Raw genomic sequence first — 18,697 nt, 5'->3', positions numbered from 1 at the left:
AAAAATAAGGATGAGATACGATTTCCAACATGGCAACCAACATTGTTGGGCCTCGTAATGCCTCTTCAGAAACCAACTGATGACGTCACTGAACATACGTCTATGTTTTATACAATCTATGGTGACAGTATTATATACTCGTTTTTTTTTACAGCGGAATTTTGAATTTTTACAGCCTGGTTCAAAAAACAAAATAGGTCTGATTAGCTCATGTCTCGATAAGCACACACTATACAGGGGGTGATTTTTTTGACAGCCATCGATGGGACTCCAAAGCCCCCTGCAGTAACAGATGGGTGACATCGCTCAGGCTTTGTCCGTTAATATTTACAGTCTATGGTTGAAGAGCACATCTTTTTGTGGAAACATAATGCATTATTGGCTAAAGGTTAACCTGCTAACATGTTATGCAAGTATGTCAGCATTCTGTTCAATGAAAACATAGAGCTCAGATAAAGCCTGTCAAACTGCTTGCATGGCTGTGGATTTTCTAATGTGAAAAGCCTTATATTTGTACATACAGGACATCCTTAGTGACACTGATAAGCAGCTGCTACAGACTAACAACACTAAATTCTTATGAAATTTGAAGCCTACCAGTGGCAGTGTTTCCTCACTATACTAGCTTCAGTACTTCACACGCTACGTAGCAGAATTCTGTACGCTACTCTCACCTCAGGGGACAAACTCCAATATAAAAAGTAATTAGACAAAACCTGTGCGTAAGAAGTCAAAAATATGTTGGTATATCCACTCATTAGCGACATGAAAGGTTGGGAAACAGAGTGAAAACACACACTCTTATCGCACAGTCAGCCACCTCGCCTAATTAAGAACGCTCAAGGCAGCAGCGATGCTACAAACGGGTTCCCGGGTCTCCTCGGGGAGCAGGGTGTGAAGCAGCACCGGAATAAAAATAAACACATGACAACTGCAGCATGATAATGCATTCACCAAAATATGCTACAGGGGGCTCCCCGAGTGGAGGAGTTCACTGCATAGACATCAAAGAAGGGAACTGAAGCCTGCGTGAGTGTGTGGGAGTCTATATGTGAGGGGGGGGGGGGTTTAAGTATTGATGTTGACGGTTACTGCAATGTTAAGGCATATTCTTTCTTCCAAACTCAGGCTGGATGACTGTGAGGAGATGGAGATACAGTATCTTTGGCAACAGAGCCAGACTGCTATGAACACTGTCTGATCTACTGCTTCAAATGAAATATAACTGCCTCACTGGTGCTACAAGACACAGAAAATGGCTAAAAGTAGCGCTGAGTATATTAAGTTGACCGAGCTCCTGGGTAGCTTATGAACTGCAGAGGGGATGGAAGAAAATGAAATAAAAGCAAGTATAATTGGGTTTATATTTCTCACTGAGGAACAGTTAAAGAGCGCACATTTAAAATGCCTTTAAAAACTCTCCAGCTGCAGCTTGATATCGATGATAGCCTTAAGCATCCCTGTGAGTTTATATAACCTGTTGTTATACATTCACATCATGTATGCTTGATGTGAGAAACAGCTAAGTCAACAGGCATGAAGATACTGTAACGCCTCATCAGTGAAAAATGCAATGTAAATGCAAATTAGACTTCTTCTGAATCAAGAAAAAAAGACAAAGAAGCATGTTAATGAACCTGGATATAAACAAGAGCTAGTTGATGAAAATGTTTAAATGTGACATATTTAAGCTTAACTGGAAAATACAGGTGTAAATACAGAATAGTAAAGGAGATTATGGAAGGGTATTCTTTGATTTATTTTAATTTAACTTAAGTTTAAGCTCAAATATCTAAGAGATTCTTTTTAAAACAGGACGTGATCAAACATTCAGTACCAGCTTTCAGCTCTTAGATGTCTTTAATACTTGGTGCTACAGAAATATAACCTGAATAGAGTTGAGAAAAGAGAGGAGAGGAGAGGCGATGTTTGAAGTCTTTCAGTACTTGTTGAGTTTAGGTGTTGATTCTAAACTGTTACGTACTTGTAAATAATTTGCATTAATTGACATCAACATCAATTGGATCAGACCATCAATGTCGGCTTTTAGTACTTGTTTGATTTCCGTCTTCATAATTCCAGACACATTTCAGAAGGTACAAATTAGCTGTTAGAGGAGAGGAGAGGAGAGGAGAGGAGGGGAGGGGAGGAGAGGAGGGGAGAGGAGAGGAGAGGAGAGGAGAGGAGAGGAGAGGAGAGGATTGATAATAACCACAACTCCAGTAAAAAGAGGAAAATAGCTGAAAGGATGATTGTGTGTTCCTGTGGTGGCTGTTGGCTGTTTCTCTGCCCTGGAGCAACAGAAAGAAAAGGGAAATGACAAAGGGGGGTGAGAGCATGCTGAGATTCATCATAATCATCAGAACAGGAGAGACACATGAGGAAAAACACATTTTACATGGAAAAGCCATTTCCTCCATGTGGAGATTATCAGCAGCCATGCATACTCCTCCAAACCTCTCTTCCTCCATCATCTCTTTCTCCTTTCTGTCTCTGTAAAGGGGCCAGTGTTGGCATGCAACTCCTCTGAGCACTAGGGTTGCCAAAATGAATGAAGAGGTAGCCCATTTGTCCAAAGCAGCAGACAGACGCCATCGTCTCTCCACACAACTCTCACGAAGATAAAGACACACCGGGACTTGGGATGAAGACTGACAGCTTGACACATCCTGCCAGTGATGCAACACATTTTTGACAGCACACGGCAGAGAGCAAAAGGGTTTCACTAATAGCCCTGGGACTGCTCGGGTTTCAATTTTGCCATCAAAGCCCGGCCCAAATCTCTGTCACAATTGTGTGGTGCAAACATGCCCTGCCCGGCTTTCAAGGGATTCCTGTTTCTCTCCGATGCAGCGCTGTCACTGAGCTGCATGGCATATGATAAAGCTGTGTGGTGGTCATTTCCTCAGGCAACTTCTCACCAACGGATTCTATAAAGATCTCGATAGGTCGTGAAATTTCTGTAAATGGTGCAGAGGATGCAGGGTTGTAAAGGATGTGGCACATCCACACCTATGTGCCATGTGGACTGAGGCCAAAGCAGGTCCTGTCAGATCAAATTCAGAGGCTTTTCTGCCCCCTGGTGACGATCACAAAGGGGGTATTTTCAGCACCAGGGACAGTTTCCTGCTGCTGCTCCACTGCTGCTCTACATCATGAGCTCTCATTTAAACAGACAAAATTTGCAGCAAGTTTTCTAACTCGAACTGATATGAAAAACCGATTTCTGCAATATAAAATATTTCTTATGTTTTGTACCCAAAATGTCGATAAACATTAATTGTGCACGGTGAATGTATCCTGCAAATTGACAATCTCTAATTAGTGACTATTTTGAGTTATGCAATTTCTCAAAAAGAAAAAAGCGCAATGGAGAAATTACGCATGGGCTTCTTGCAATAGGCTACTCAAAGGAATACCAAAGGAATGCACGCAGCACACACAATATTCCCCCTCATTTATGAGGGACAGACACATCAGCAAAACGTCAATACAAATTAAGAATGATCCCTTACCCTTTTCCAAACTCAGATTCCTGCAAACTTCAAGTTCTGCCATTAAGGACTGGAGTTGTTGCTCTCACAAGCTCCCTCCATGCGTTTTAGAAGTCTTTTTTTTTTTATCCTGGTTATAGCGGTGTGAAAATCCGTAAAAAAATATGCCTGATAAATCAGTTTCTCTAATTAACAAAAAAAGCGCGCCATGCTGATGAAATGTCACTTCTTTTTTTTTTTATCCAAAAAAAATAACAAGCTCTCAAACAAACTGCTCCCCAGCATCTACCTCAGAGTGTTCTGCCAACCTCTCACCAACCCAGCATCCACTCGCACATCCTATCCTCTCACCATGCAAGCGCTACACAGAGGCAAAACGATAATCCGATTTCTCACTCGCTCGGTGGACAGACTGGAGAGTGGATGTTAATGAGAAAGAGCGCGAGACTGGCGCGGATTGGGTTAGAGTGAGCGATGGCGCGCAGAGCGATGTCTGAACCGGCTGAGTTGTCCGTTTGGACTTTTCATCAGCTTTGCCAGCCATTCTGGTCAGGCTGTTTGGCGACACTTTGACATTTTTCACAAGAATTGGGATCTTGGTAGCGATTCCCGTTTATGTCCGTGGGAGAATAGAGTCAACCGTCGCGCAGGCATGTCAGCGCTTTGACCCAAGCTTTTTCTGTGTGCCCCAGTTGTCTCTCAGTCCATGTCTCGTAGCTCTCAGAAAACCAGCTGGAAAACATGATTCCTGGAGTATATGACTGTGCACGTGCCACCATATACATGCGCACATGAAAGTCCCAAGAGAGTTAAAGGAGAATCTCAGAAAGCGCAGATTTTTGAACATTAATTAAGGGGTAGTTCTACGTGTGTGTGTGTGCGTGTGTGTGTGTGTGTGTGTGTGTGTGTGTGTGTGTGTGTGTGTGTGTGCGTGTGCGTGTGCGTGTGTGTGTGTGTGTGTGTCATGCGCGCACGCCAGCCTGGAGTGTCTCCTCCTAGGTGAGTTAATTCCCTGGTGAAAGTTTGGTTCAATGTGGAGCTCCCAGATTAGTGCTGCTCATCGGTCTACGTGAAAGCTATTTAATTAAGAATTGCAGGAGACAATTACAGAACCACTACATGTTTGAGCACTAAGAGCCAGGGGCCGGTGTTACCAAATCGATTAGTGCTGTCTGGAGGAACAAAAAGAGACATGTCTGAACACCAGTGTCATCCTGAGTCTATGCTCTGTGCTCAAGATAGCCTGTAGGGGTGTGTGTGTGTGTGTGTGTGTGTGTGTGTGTGTGTGTGTGTTCGTGAGAGAGAGAGAGAGAGAGAGAGAGAGAGAGAGCATTCATGTATACTTGAACATATTTGTGTGCTTCCTTGATTTAATTGTAAATCTCTCTTCATCCACACCTGTCTGATCTCAGACAGTTTCCCTTCCGCTCACACTGATTTATGAACCATGTCCAAACTAAAAACATCTGCAACTCTGTCTTCAAGACAACACAGGAAACAACTTGGAGAGGGGAACGAGCCTGAAGGAATCAAGGTCAAGTAGAAACAAAGGAAAGAAAAATAAGATACGCAGCTTCTGTAAGAGTTCATATACCAATGAGAATACCTACTGTCGAGGTCATGATCAGAAACATAGACAGAGATCAAATGAATCTGATCGTTTTTTTGCCAATACAACAGACAAATTATTTCCAGTTTCCTTCGTTCTCACTCTACTAGCTTCAATAAGGCTGCTAGATTAGAATCAGACTATGATATCTTCAATGGACTGTAAAGACGTTTCAATCTCAATTTTTGGGGGGACTTTAAAAAAAATGTCTTCTCATTTCATGCTCAGTTGGCATTTCATTTTCATTTTTTTAAGAAGAGTCAGCTTTAGATTGAAGGGGTTGTATTCCAAATGAAGAACAAATGAGTGACATTCCCATAAATGTGATAAGACCCTTAGTTCAGAGCATGACAGAGGGGGAAACTGAGACTCGTGTTCACTCTCTGCATCAATCAGGTCAATCCATCATCCACAGCAGAGAGCCGAAGCAATCAAGTTTGATTTCTGCTACAGAACAATCAGAAAGCACAAACTCGGTGTGCCATGGTTTGATGCTTGCTGTTAAGTGGTCTGCGTGCTGTAGATGTGTCAAAGATATGTCTTTGATTTATCTGGCGGATCGGTCAGTGCATAGCCTGACTTGCATTAAAAAAACACAGTAATCAATCCATGTAAAGTCCAATGCACCATCTTCCATTCTTATCGCACGTTAAAGTGCTTTGAATGAGGTTTTCTGAACACATAAAACTGTAAAAGGGTTTATATCACAAAACTGAATCTCAGCTGAGCAGTCTGCAGTAAAAGCCTACAGTGGATATAAGTCTCCCTCTGCTGTTCATTTCAATGTCTTACAGTTGTGAACATGAATTAAATTACATTATTCTGTTGTGTCTGAATGATGTTTACCGTGAAAGGTGCTGTTGTCTTTGAGGAAGTGCCGGCGGTATTGGGGCTCTCCTTTCCTGTTCACCACCCAGGAGCTCATGGTGAGAGGAGGAGGGACGATGAAGGACGATGAAATAGGGACCTACAAAGAAGAAGAGAATTCAGCTGTTACATTCAAACAGTAAATATATAAAGATATCTTGTCAGCTATCATGATATCATGAGTCAGCTATTTCCTTTCTGGCTATGGATAGTGTTACTAAACAGAAGGTTAGACACTTTGCAGGGTTGGTATTTCACAGTAAATGAGAACAGACACCTTCTGCAGTAATCACTTTAATTACATCAGGAGCTGAAAAGGCTCACTGTTAGAGTTACAGACAATAATTTTTTTTTAATAATGAGCAGGGCAAAAATATTACATTTCTGACATCTTCAAAATTGTGTTAGCATGACGATGTGGTAGTAAACAGCAGTAAACATTAGTTGAAGTGATTTTACTGTTAGTTAGATTATAATAGGTTAAAGAAAACTGCATTTAGTGCAGTTAAAGACTCAATACAAGAAAATAAAAAATACTTTACTTTTACTGGTTTCATTTGTTCATATTCTTAAATTGCTGCTAAAAGTTTTAGTGGTCGCATAACCACTCTTCCCCTGCATGGTATGAGGTTTTCTTCAATGTGATCAAAGTCAACACAGAATTAATGACAATGGCAGCTTTTAGCTATTTACACTATACCTATTTATACGCCTTATAGACTCTATTCTGTCTTTATCTGCAATGAAAACATTCTCTGGTTTTCCACTTTGCCACAGTAAACGATCATCCAACCACATCTAATGCCGCTTTCTTTTTTTTTCCTTTGTCCACCTTTTCTCCTTTTGATAAAAAAAAAACATCTATCTCTCTCCATGTGTGCTCATCTGTCTTCTTTCTGTTCCTCCTTGCCATCATTTCCACGTCTCCTTCCTGATCACTTTTCATTGCTACCCCTTCTACTGCCAGTTTCACTGCTTAGTGTTTCCACACCTGTTGCTAATCCGTCTTGCTGTGATTTACTGCCTCTCACTACAAACACACACTCTCACACACACACACACACTAACACACACAGGAGATGTACAGACTTGGGAGGGCCTGGAGCCTCTGGGACAGTTATTGGCGTCTGGTGCCGGCTGACCTGAGTGAAGCTGACTCTCTGTTTGAATACGTACAGCTCAGGGGTCGAGTATCTTTGAGGTGAAAGTACTTTCCTCTGACCCCCGCGACCACCCCACTTTAGAACACAGAAGCCTGGATTAGCAACTTCTTATATCTGTTCCCTTAAATAATGTAAGGATATCCTTTTTCTATCATGAGTAATATTTTATCATTATTGATTAAATATTAAGCTGTACTCTGGTGACTCAAAAGTTGATGCTGGTGCAAGAAGTTAACTTTCCAATAACCCAAAATGGGATCCTGCAAAAGCTTAGCAAAAAATAGAAAACTTGTATGAAAAAGGTTACCGTTGAGACTTGGAGAAAAAATCCCAACAAAGAAATAGCACAAAAAGCAGGAACGAGAAATAGACACCTTTATAACCACAGTTCTCCAATTCCTTAAAAGAGATTCAAACATGGCTTTGACTTGATAAGAAAATAGTTTGAAATGATTTAACACAAGGCAGGTTTGAAAACTTTTTTTGCCTTTATGTTTTAAGCAGTCATTTTTTTTTTTTTTTTTAGACTTTTATTCCGAGTTATTATATTCTCTCGTTCACCTTGTGCTTGCATTGCCTCAAAACTGCTCTGCACTGACGGTGGAGCTCGGCCCCTCGCGGCTTTCTGCTTTAATTATGGCATAATATCTCTAAATGATTGTTTGTTTTCATAACAGAGTCCCAATTAGAGATGGGAGCAGAGCAAAGGAACAACACTGGAGACATTGTTTGAGCAGATTTAGCGGTGAGTCAGTCTGAAATACTGCTGGGTTTTATGAATCCACCATTGAAGTCATAAATGGCAAGAAGAAGTAATAAGCAAGGTAGTGAGCTTAACCAATGATGCACAAAGACATATAGTTTGATAGTTTTTGATAGTGTCTCATTAAGTTTTGTGATACTGCCACAAACATAACACACAAAGAATACAGATCGTGTTTATATATTGAGCTTGTGTTGACCCGTATGAGCCATGCATGAGTGTCACTAAATTAAAGGTAGACCTACATCTTCTAGGGAATTGTATTTTATCTCTTTTTTGATACTAGTATGTTGTTTATACACCAAACTATATCAGCCCTGTTTGTATTTGTGTGTGTGAATCAGTAAAATGACTCTGCTTCTCCTCTTCTTACTGCGTGTAACACTATAGCAACCTTCTCAGCTATAGGAGGGCCCAAACCTCATGGGACTACAGTCTGTTCTCCTCGGTCCATCAGGCTACAGAAGAAGCTTCAAAATAAATGTTTCACTGCCACAAAGACTGGTGAGTCACTCCATCGCAGGCTTTCACAGGAAGTAGGTCAAGGATGCCCCTAAGTTAAAAAAAAATCTAATGAGAGAAATACAATCTGAAACATGTGGATGCAGCATTTAAGTGCTTCCACTATTTCAGTCTGCCGTAAATGTAAAACACACATTTTATCATCTCTGTTTTATACAGTTAATGCTGGGTAACCATTGGATGTATATCATGTATATCATCATTTATAATAACATTTAAATCCAATCACAAGAAGCAAAGATAGCACAGCTCACCAAGTTTACAGCACTATTTCATTAGATCAACAGTATTTAGGCTAAGTTCGAAAAAGTGCCATAAGCTTAACATATCCAGGGAAACTTCACTTATTGATTTTATTTACAAATGGAATTATCTGCTGATCTGCTAAACTGTTGATGGCAATCTATTTATCAGCCAAATTTCTAATTTTTTTTGCTGACAACAGACTCTAATGTAGCAAGGTCTCCTTGTGTCCAGTTCTCGACAATTTAGTTGGTTAATAAAGTGTTGCCATAACTGATTGAAATCAGCTATGAAGTAAATAATCAAATATAAGTCAACTGTCTGTTTAGTCTGCATGACACAACTGATATTCACCTCTATCTGTAACAATGGCCCTCTCATGACACACAAAGACATCTGTCATCCTGCATTGACACGTCATCCAGCTCTCTGTTAAGACATGATTAATGAGACATACAATGGTTGTTCTATTTTATGATACCAGCTGCCATAAATGCTAAGTGATTATGTTTACTATTAAAAAAATTCCCTTACCCCTCTTAGTATTGTCATGCTTAAATCCCACGTTATTCTGCTCTCTTTGAATTTCCCTTCACTAAAGGTCTGGATGTCCATCCTGTTGGCATTCGGCCTTTAAACCACCTTGAAGTTGAACACAGTCAATGAGTAGCCTGTAATTGCTTGTTCAACAGTTATCAGAACACCGAGTAAACAGTCTTGGTATGCTGATGGCTAGACTGATGGTTTCACGGTACGTTCTGAGAGCCCTTAAAGGTTTCATGCTACAATTTGAGTACTCCTTGACCCATTAACCCATTTAAGTATATGCTGTAAAGGCAACAGGAGGGATGGAAGAAAATGGCTTTTCTATTTATTCAAAATAATTTCCACATGTGTAAGTTTGTGTTTAATGTCTGTATGTGTGCAGTTTACGCTTTAGGAGTTTAGGGATGGTTAGACATTTTATGACTTGTTTGGTGTAGCACTGCAATTTTAATTTCTGCTGATAATCAAAAATATTTATCTATTAACTTTCTATTTCTATCTAAAAATTCTCTATTACATGTAGATTTTATTATTATCCTACAAATATGTCATTTTTATTCAGATTCCCCAAGAAATCTAGCTGCTTAAAGCTATTGGGCTTCAAATGACATTTTATACTGAATCCCTGTTCTTGTTTATTTATAGTGATTCATAGTTTGGTTAATAAAACATCCAAAGCATCACAGTGCTCCCTCTGTTGACTCTTTAAGTGTCTCCTAAAAACATACATTTATATGATGGCGTTTGAATCCTCTGGACCTGAATGTCTTTTTTCTCTTCCTTGTCTCTATATTCCTTTTTAAAAGTGTTTTATAAGATCATTTAATTTGATATTAATGTCAAATATAACTCAAAAGCAGAGTACATTCTCACATCTGAGAAGCTCAATTCTACTCACTTACTGGTGCAGACTGAATAAGTCAACAAATCATTTCAGCCCCCACAGAATGCCTATGATGTGTTTTCACCATGCAGGTTAGGGGAAAGAAGGAGGAAGTTGTAACGTGTAAAATATCTGGCCTGTGCTGCTTCAGTGAGCTTTTGACCTGATAAGGAGACAGTGTGAACCCTGCAGGCAGAAAGGTGACTGAGGGGTCGGAGTTTTTTTACACAGGGGCAGCCGGTCAGGCTATCAGAGCTTGTCAACAGACCATGAAATAATGATTCAAACTGTGGAATCTCCTCTGATGTGAGTCATAAACTGATAACCTGGATTTTAAGTTGTTTGACAGACTGCCTATGTTAGAAAAATAATCTTAAGCTGGATGTTTAGTACAGAGAGTGATAAAGTGGTGAACTATCTGACCTTAAATTATTCATTTAATCTAAAAGAAGACCTTCAACTATATGATTTATGTAGAGTATTTATTTTGTAAACCTTGAGAGTTCAATAAAGATTAAACTTTCATATGTGCTGCTGCTGAGTGCATGTGTGTGTGTGTGGCAGAACGTGTGTGTGGAGGGGGTCATCTTGCTTTACCGTGGAATTGATGGGTGGGTAAGGTCAGGAGTCAAACCGCCAGATCTATTTGAAGCAGAGACACCCTTCAAAATCCTTACCTCCTGTTCCTATCCTCAACGTTTACCTTCAGGTTCTGGACTCAAACGTTCTGCTTCACGTCAGCAACAAACAACTGCTCATTTATAAAACAAGAGCTTGTTCCAGTAGAGTCCAGTTTAGACACATGTGCCATTTCACAGAGCAAGCGCCTTACTTGCCTCCTACATACAGCAGTAGTTTTCATTCATTCATTTCATCCAATACCAAAGTGTTCTCCTCCTTTCCTTTCCACTGAGAAACTTCAATTATTCATGAGGGATCACAGCACCCACAATGACTCATGTTTCCACTCCTACAACCCAACACCAGCAAGCTGATACACAGTTCACAATACTTTAAGTCACAGAATAACAAGGGAGTCACTTTTCAGCTCATGCATTCCTACACACACACACACATGCATAGACACACAAACACTACAGTACATGTGGGAGTGTGACTGAATTGACACCTCATAATACGTTTTTTGCAACTTAGTGTTTGCTGTGACAGCAGGTGGAAGCAAGTATCTGCATCATGCAGAGAAATTAACAATATCACTTTCTCATTAAAAGTTAGTGAAAAAGATCCAGAGGCCTGTATCAGTTTACATATAAGCCTCACCAGCTCAGCCTGACAAAGACCCTCCTTGTGTCTTGCATGAGATGTTGACAACAGTGTGTCAGGTTTATCAGGCAGCAGTAAAGAAAGAAACTAAACCTTTGTGTTTTTTGGGGAACATTTCAGTTAGAGTCACACCAGCTCTCTGTCTCTTTAAATCTCTTTGTCTTTCACACCCGGGGCCCAGCTACACACAGACACTCAAATCAAATCAAAAAAATCCCCAAGGACCCTTCTCTCGGACGGGGGAGTGCCCCATCTCTTTCTCTCTGGGACGGCTACCGGCTGAGTGTAATAAAGGCCTTTGTTAAGCTGCCCTGCTGCAAATCTCTGTTGTTGGAGCACAATGGGAAGGAGCACCAAAATGTGAAATACAGGCAGCAGAAAATACATTATCAAATCACCCAGATGAGATATTGATTCTAGTATGAGAAAAAAGTAAGTGACACAAAGATAGAAGTGATGACATGAGCTCAGGCAGTGTGTGGTTGTCAAAATGCTCCATGAAGAAAGATGTTTGGAGCATGTTTGCCCTCAGCTTACCTGGAGTCGTACAATAAAGATAAGGATTCAAATGTCATGAGTTTTTATTGTACAGAGCCGTTGTCCAGTCACACTGGTAAAACAGGTGCACATCTGCTTGGATACTGTATACAGTGTCCTAACAACAGTACATTTAAAGTGACAGCTAGCTTTGTTCAGTTATCTATCATCAGAGAAGTGCAGTTAAGTTTCAATAAACTTGATTTGAAGTGAGTAAAAGACTCCTTTATTGATAGAATGTCATGCTGGTTTTGGTAAGAAAACAATGTCAGTCCTTATTGAATCATATCACTTACTTCTGTCACTTTGAAACCACGTTGTAAGCTCCCTCACATAATCTTGCCACTTTCATCAGAAAAGTAGTCCCTCAGTCACAAAATGTCCATGGCGCAGGGAGGGCACGTGGAAGTAAGAGACAGTCCCAGTAGTGCTGTTTCAGGCAAAGACCATGTCCCCAACAACTTCATTGGTGTGGGCAAGTATCCACCACTACATCAAGCAGGGTGCCTATTCAAATGACTACTACAAATGTGGATCCAGTGGAGTCTGGAAAACCTGGTATGGATTTTCAGACTGGACTACTTTTCCACAGTAGAGTCAAAGCGATGGTTTTCTTAATCAATCCACCTTCTTTATTCAAAATGCAGGAACAAAAAGAGAACGTAAACTGACATTTTTGGAAATACATTTGTTTTGAATAGCGACAAAACTCCCCTAAGCTGCAATTTACCTCCCTTATGACAAGGTATCATAATATACTGATTTTTGTCTTTATTAAGATTCATTTTAGATTAAATAACATTCTGCAGCCATCAACTTGAACAGTAGACTTTTTGAATCAAACTAAAATGAAGTGGTCCCAAATTCCTCTCCTGACGTTCCATCACATTTCAGATAAGAACTCTTGAAGCTTTTTTTCTTAAAGGCTTCTTCTTCTAATTTTCTCAGTAGGTTTCAATCACAGGAAGAGCCACATCAAAATGTAAATTTGGATAGTTGAAGATAGTGTAAAAAGGTTCACTTCCAAGCTGCTGCTCTTTATATCTCCAGTCGAACACTGTTCACTGATTATCCTTGATGGACTTGACATTTGCACAAATACTACATTATCATCTGCGTAGGTATATATTTATTTATAGACATGATTAACCTCTTTAACAACATAATTGATTCTGTGATCTCCAGCTTCACAGACTTTACTTTTCCTCCCCCTGCTCTCCGTCTCAGCCGTGGTTTCCCTCCCACCCCTCCTCTCAGTGACAGTTCAAAGTCTGGCAGCAACAGCCATCAGGCTGAAATGCACCTTACAGTTTAAACCAGCCCACCAATCACGAGGCTCCTCGGCCGTAACAGTCGCTAGTAACATTTGCACAACAAAAGAAGGGCTAGCTGATTCATCAACCACTCCCCCCCCCCCCCCTTTCCTTCACCCCCTTTCCTTCACTCCCTTTCCCTTCCACTTTGACTCCTCCTCTCCTCCCTTTGTGCTTGCATCCAAAATCCCCTTCTACCCCTGTGACCTCCTCCTCATTTGCACTAATCTCCTTGCACCCACTCGATTCACTGCCTCAGTTCTACCTCTCGCTGCACCGAGACCCCCTCACCCTGCACCCCACAGGACACTCATTTGCAGATCCTCCTTCTCCTCCTCCTCTGTCTTGCATGGATAAAAATCACAGCACATGAAGCACAAGGTGTAATTCTAGCTTTGGACTTGTACTGCAAAACAATAACGACTATCACATGAGCATTATCTTGGATACACATGAAATGTACTTCTTCAGCGGGCTTGGTAATGCACTCATTTGATAAAAATCAACAACAAAAATCATGCTTTTTTTCTCTCTTGTTCTGTGTTTTTACTCATTTAAACAATAAAGATGTACTCTTAATAAAACATAGGCCAGTTCCAAGGCTTTGCCCCTTTTCGGCTCTATTTAAGTGCTCAGATAGTCTAATAACCTGGTCAAATTACGACTAAGAGGGCCCTTTTTATTGGTACTTACAGACCCCCACACATACATGTAAGGCTCCCATGGGGTTTGTGGGCAGTCAATATAGGGTTTAGGTTTTGCTTTGTATTTCACAATTGCTGTTTCTATAGCAACAGGGAGAGGGACAAGTGGTCCCCCCCCCCCCCCCCCTCCATTTGGAACACGATTAACATACCCCACCCCATCTTGTGTTTAGTGGGATGTCCCATAGACACATGCATATACCAACAGAGGAGGTATATAAAGGCCGAAGGATTAGTCAGGGTTTTAGGTGGACTTTTTAATCATTTTAAACTTCTCGACAGCTAAATACAGTAAAACATAAACAATAAACCCAATGCAACAACAGTAATGAGGAATGTGAAGGAAATTTGACTTCTCTTTGTATGTGCTATCAGGATCATTTAAGTGTTTTCACAGCATCAAATACCACATCTTTAACAAAAAACTGAGTGATGGATGGCACTTTTTAAAACTGTAAAAAGACATTTTAACTCCTCTGTTGACAATAACACCTAAAAAAGGTGAAAGAAAATACAAAATGCGCTGTCATTCAACAATTGTCTTTGTCTTTCATCAAGTTCTCTTAAAGATTCTCCCCATCAGCCTGAAGAAAGAGCCGTCCCTGATGGCCTTGGAGAGCCTCTCCCATAGGCTTTCCTGCTTCCACAGGCCCCGCCCCCTCCTCTCAGCTTTGACCTCTGCTCTGTGCAGCCGTTTGTGGAGACGCCAATAGAGGCGAGAGTCCGGCAAGACTCCGACAACTGGCGCAGTGCGAGCCAGGCCGAGTCTGAGGACCTCTTCATTCATGCAGCAGCTCCTCATCAACCCCTGCTGGAGAGAGGTGGGAAGACAAGGAAGAAATACACACTCATATACTGTATACATATACAAACTATTTTCAAGTATATCATTTTAAGACTTTTTACAAAAAACTATTGTTGTCTAGAACTCTGGCTGACAGGCTGTGCCCCCCATTTTTTTGTCTGAGTTATTAGATGCTCACCCTGCTTTGAGACACCAAACAGTGTAGTGTCTCATTCTCTCTGCTGATAAGTTTTAGCCAGACTGTTTGTGTAGGAGTCAGGTTTTTCTGCAGCCATGCCCTGCCTTCTGGAGTCAGCTCCACTCCTGCAAGATGCACAAGTATCGGAGACTTGCACACACCTGACGAGGATGAAAATAATGTACATTTATTACATGTCTTGCAATGAAGGTTGATGCTGACCGTTGGAGTTTCTTTGTCACCCGAATAACACGAGCATCGATATACAAACTCTGCTGAACACTGATAATGATGAGAAGTGGGTTTGACATTTGGTGATGATACCAAAATGATACTTTTTTTCTTAAATAAATTAGATTATCTGTTGTATTTTTTTAAAGTGAATAAAAGGAGCAACTTTTTCAGGTGTTAATTGCTGTTGCTGTGGAAAACGTGTGTTCTTCCTAAAAGAGTCTGGAGTTTATTTCAAATCAGACTTTAAACATTCTAATAAATAATATATTAATTTACAAAGCTCATACAAACTTATCCCATCTATGAAAATGATGCTTGTAATTTATGTTTGTGAAACAGATAAACTCCTGAGAAATGGGTCTGACCTGGCTGAAAATGTTGGCGGTCAAGACTAAAGTAATATTTGCAATTGCTTGACAAGAAACTAATCTGTTCACTCTCGACCTTCATACTAGAGGTGCTGATGGAGCACTCTATACAAAGCACAGGCATGAATACCATGATTGATAACACAGCTAAAAAGATTACATGTCACTCTCACTTATGAGAAGATGATCAAATAAAAAACAGTCTGACTGTACAAAATAAAAATGAAACTGAGGATAAATAAGATTTAAAAAGAATAATAGAGTCAGGAGGGATTTGTGTTTCTAACACTCAAGAGGTCATTCTCAACAAGCTGCTTTTTCATAAATGTTTGTTTGAATGTGTGTGTTTTGTGAATGTGTGCATGCCCTCATGATTTCCCATCAAATGATTTCACCCCAGATTACCTTTGTGTTTCGAAAGTAACGGAGAGAGGATCGGGAGATGAATTGGGACGTGTTCCACTTCGAGCCCTTTCTCTGAGACTGAATGAACTTTTCCACGGAGGCTGACGTTCCTCTCAATAAAACGAGCAGGGATCTCGGATGCAACTTGGAATTTAGTGATCTAGACAAGTGGAATGAGAAAAACAACTGACTTATTGACTTATTACTCATTATTCTGTGTTGTACTGGGGTAAAATAGTATTCATGTTTTTTATTCAAATCCTTAAAGTCGTACGAGAAAACAAGATTTGGAATTAACATGGTCCATATGGGGTCAAGGTTTAGGCCTGCAGGAATGGATTCATTTGCCACTCTGCCCATGAGAGTGCAGGAATAGAACAGGAACTAACTGGGGAAGCTGTTACTCTATGCATGGACTTGGAAACATAAAATACAAACAGTTTTTTCTAGATGTTAGCAGACACTGTTACATATCACAACCTCAGAGTGTCACTGTGAGTCATTGTGTATTTTTCTCCCTTACCAGTTTGATACTCCTCGCTATTACAATGACACCAATGACTGCCAGTCCAGTGCTTATATTCTGTATAAGAGACAAGAAAGCAATGAGGGGTTAAGGATATTATTGTTCATTTCCATCTATAAATGACCATAATCACAGCAAAAGTTTTATAAACAATTTTACACGTCTATATAAACTCGTTTTAAACTCGACTTCTTTTTTTATTTTATTTTTTTCAGATACCCGACATTAATCTTTGGCAACTGACTGAGCTGAATTCTTGTGTTGAAGAGGGACATTTAGAAAGACTTTACTTTACCAAAAGGTTATAATGACACAAATTTTAAAACTTGTAAGGGATACCTAAAGGGATTTTTAAAATTATGATACAAGATGGTAGAGATGGATGCCTTACAAAAGAATTCTTAATAAAAGCCAGGATTGTTGATTATTTTTTCTTAAATGCTAATGTTCAACCCTAAGGGTACTTTGTTTAATTACATTGTAAAATATTGATAAAGTTTGCTGTTCAAGCTGCAAAAGAGAAAAAATGACAATGTTGAATGACACAAACTAAAGATGTTCACCCACTGTGATAGCCTTTATTTATGTCTGAAGTCAAAGAAACTCTCTTTCCCTAAATCGAAGGGCCTCAGTTTCAGAGTAAAACATTTAGCAGGCTAGAAACCGGTATTTCAACATTTGAGCCAGGGAAACATTTGTTGAATATTTTACGTGGGAAAAGAAGTTTTAAAAATACAAACCCTTATTGAAATGTTTGCTTAATGTGTCATATTAATTTAGAGGTGGCACATGGGCCCATGAGAACATAGTAGCCCAGATAAGCTCCCCTGCCTGCTATCGACCAAAATTGGAGATGCAGGTGTCTCTCCTATACTGTGGCAGGGAAGTGACCATATTTGCTTCCATATTGCCATATGCACCACAGGATTTTCACACAAAGGAGTCTCCTACCCGCACAAGTGTTAAATTATCATCTGCAATCTGTGATATGAATGACACGATGTTTTGAGACGACGGGCTTCCTTGATCTCTTTGTTGTCTGTCTTTCGTTCCCTCTTCCGTTTCTGTGTCTCTGGAAGACTCCGGCATGTTGTTGACATTTTCTCTCGACGCAATCTGACGCTCCGCCTGTTAGGGAGGGACGCACACTGGTGTGAAGTCTCCGCCCTGTGGCTTGCTGTGGAAATGACAGGTTGGCGTTGATGTGTGCCTGAAAACGTAAAGTTTACGTGAGTTATAAAACCACTACAAACATGCCATAATTTGCGTTACAACGCCTTGAAATAAAAAGTTATGATCCATTTTTTAACCCTCGAGAACAAAACTTGTTCATGCACATTGCAGCAGATTCACATGTTCAATTTGACAGCCTGATAAAGACTATGGGAACATCTTTGTCTGCATAACTTGGCCTAAATAAATGTAAAAATAAATAATGCAGCTAAGACAATACAAAAAGCAATTGACTCAGTCAGAAAACAGAGTTGTCTTAAAATGTATAAGTGTGACTGCTGACTAAATTTAGGCTTATTATTATTATTATTATTTTATAAGATCCATAATTTCATAAATATGCTTATATTAATTTTTTAAAGATCCATAATTTCATAAATAGGCTTATATTATCTTTTTAAAGATCCATAATTTCATAAATAGGTTTATATTAATTTTTTTAAAGATCCATAATTTCATAAATAGGCTTATATAAAATTTTTTAAAGATCCATAATTTCATAAATAGGCTTATATTAAGTTTTTTAAATATCCATAATTTCATAAATAGGCTTATATTATTTTTTTAAATATCCATCATTTCATAGTCTTATATTATTTTTTTTTAAATATCCATCATTTCATAAATAGACTTATATTTTTTTTTTTAAATAGCCATAATTTCATAAATAAGTCTATATTTTCACCCAGTGTAATGCAGCAGATGTTGCATAGTGAAACATGTTTAGAAACAGACCTCACCGAAAGACCGACCACTGACTGACTGTATGACAGATGCACTGGAGCTCTCATCTTGTAAACTGTGAAGTCATGGAGCTACTTGAAGACGGATGACGCCCCCATTACCGCAAATTGGCCAATAGGAGTTGAGAGGCAGAGTTGTCCTCCTGGCCGCCATTAAAGAATTCAATCCATGAACTGAAATAATGGAAATCTGCTGGACCCATGGACCAGGCAGAGAGAAAAGTAGCCGATGAGTAGCCTCGTTTTTCTGTCCGCAGTGAAGAGTAATGTTAGTATG

At 39.8% G+C, this 18,697-nt stretch overlaps 2 protein-coding genes across 3 annotated transcripts in view; both read right to left on the bottom strand.

Moving 5' to 3' along the window:
• Nucleotides 1–12,402, bottom strand: part of plch1 (phospholipase C, eta 1) — a 57,434-nt gene extending 45,032 nt beyond the window's left edge. Inside the window, exons 1-2 of the mRNA XM_061046737.1 lie at nt 12,208–12,402; nt 5,950–6,070 (exon numbers count right to left, since the gene is read on the bottom strand). Coding sequence (XP_060902720.1) covers nt 5,950–6,028 — 79 coding nt within the window. The 5' untranslated portion in view covers nt 6,029–6,070; nt 12,208–12,402. The remainder of the gene's footprint in view (nt 1–5,949; nt 6,071–12,207) is intronic.
• A 1,762-nt stretch (nt 12,403–14,164) lies between these two features.
• On the bottom strand, nt 14,165–18,631 carry c18h3orf33 (c18h3orf33 homolog (H. sapiens)). 2 transcript variants are annotated; one of them, XM_061046735.1, is made up of 6 exons: nt 18,497–18,631; nt 17,396–17,654; nt 16,442–16,501; nt 15,919–16,078; nt 14,912–15,072; nt 14,165–14,739 (listed from the first exon to the last, which is right to left on the bottom strand). In XM_061046735.1, exons 2-6 carry the CDS (start codon nt 17,531–17,533, stop codon nt 14,482–14,484), a joined length of 777 nt encoding a protein of 258 aa, XP_060902718.1. In that variant the 5' UTR covers nt 17,534–17,654; nt 18,497–18,631; the 3' UTR covers nt 14,165–14,481. The 2 variants fall into 2 exon arrangements, with proteins under 2 accessions (XP_060902718.1, XP_060902719.1); XM_061046736.1 differs by having other exon boundaries at nt 14,165–14,736; nt 18,497–18,628.
• Nucleotides 18,632–18,697: the final 66 nt, after the last annotated feature.

This window comes from Labrus mixtus, chromosome 9 (assembly GCF_963584025.1).
Source record: "Labrus mixtus chromosome 9, fLabMix1.1, whole genome shotgun sequence".
In the NCBI taxonomy this organism is placed as follows: Eukaryota; Metazoa; Chordata; class Actinopteri; order Labriformes; family Labridae; genus Labrus; species Labrus mixtus.
This window is presented reverse-complemented; position numbering and strand designations above follow the sequence as displayed.

Excerpts from the sequence above, each read along its gene's own strand:
- c18h3orf33 (XM_061046735.1), bottom strand. The coding sequence starts at position 17,533 with ATGCCGGAGTCTTCCAGAGACACAGAAACGGAAGAGGGAACGAAAGAC. Across the intron at positions 16,502-17,395 it reads ATAATTTAACACTTGTGCGG|AATATAAGCACTGGACTGGC; the intron begins GTAGGAGACTCC and ends TCTCTTATACAG. Across the intron at positions 16,079-16,441 it reads TAGCGAGGAGTATCAAACTG|ATCACTAAATTCCAAGTTGC; the intron begins GTAAGGGAGAAA and ends CCACTTGTCTAG.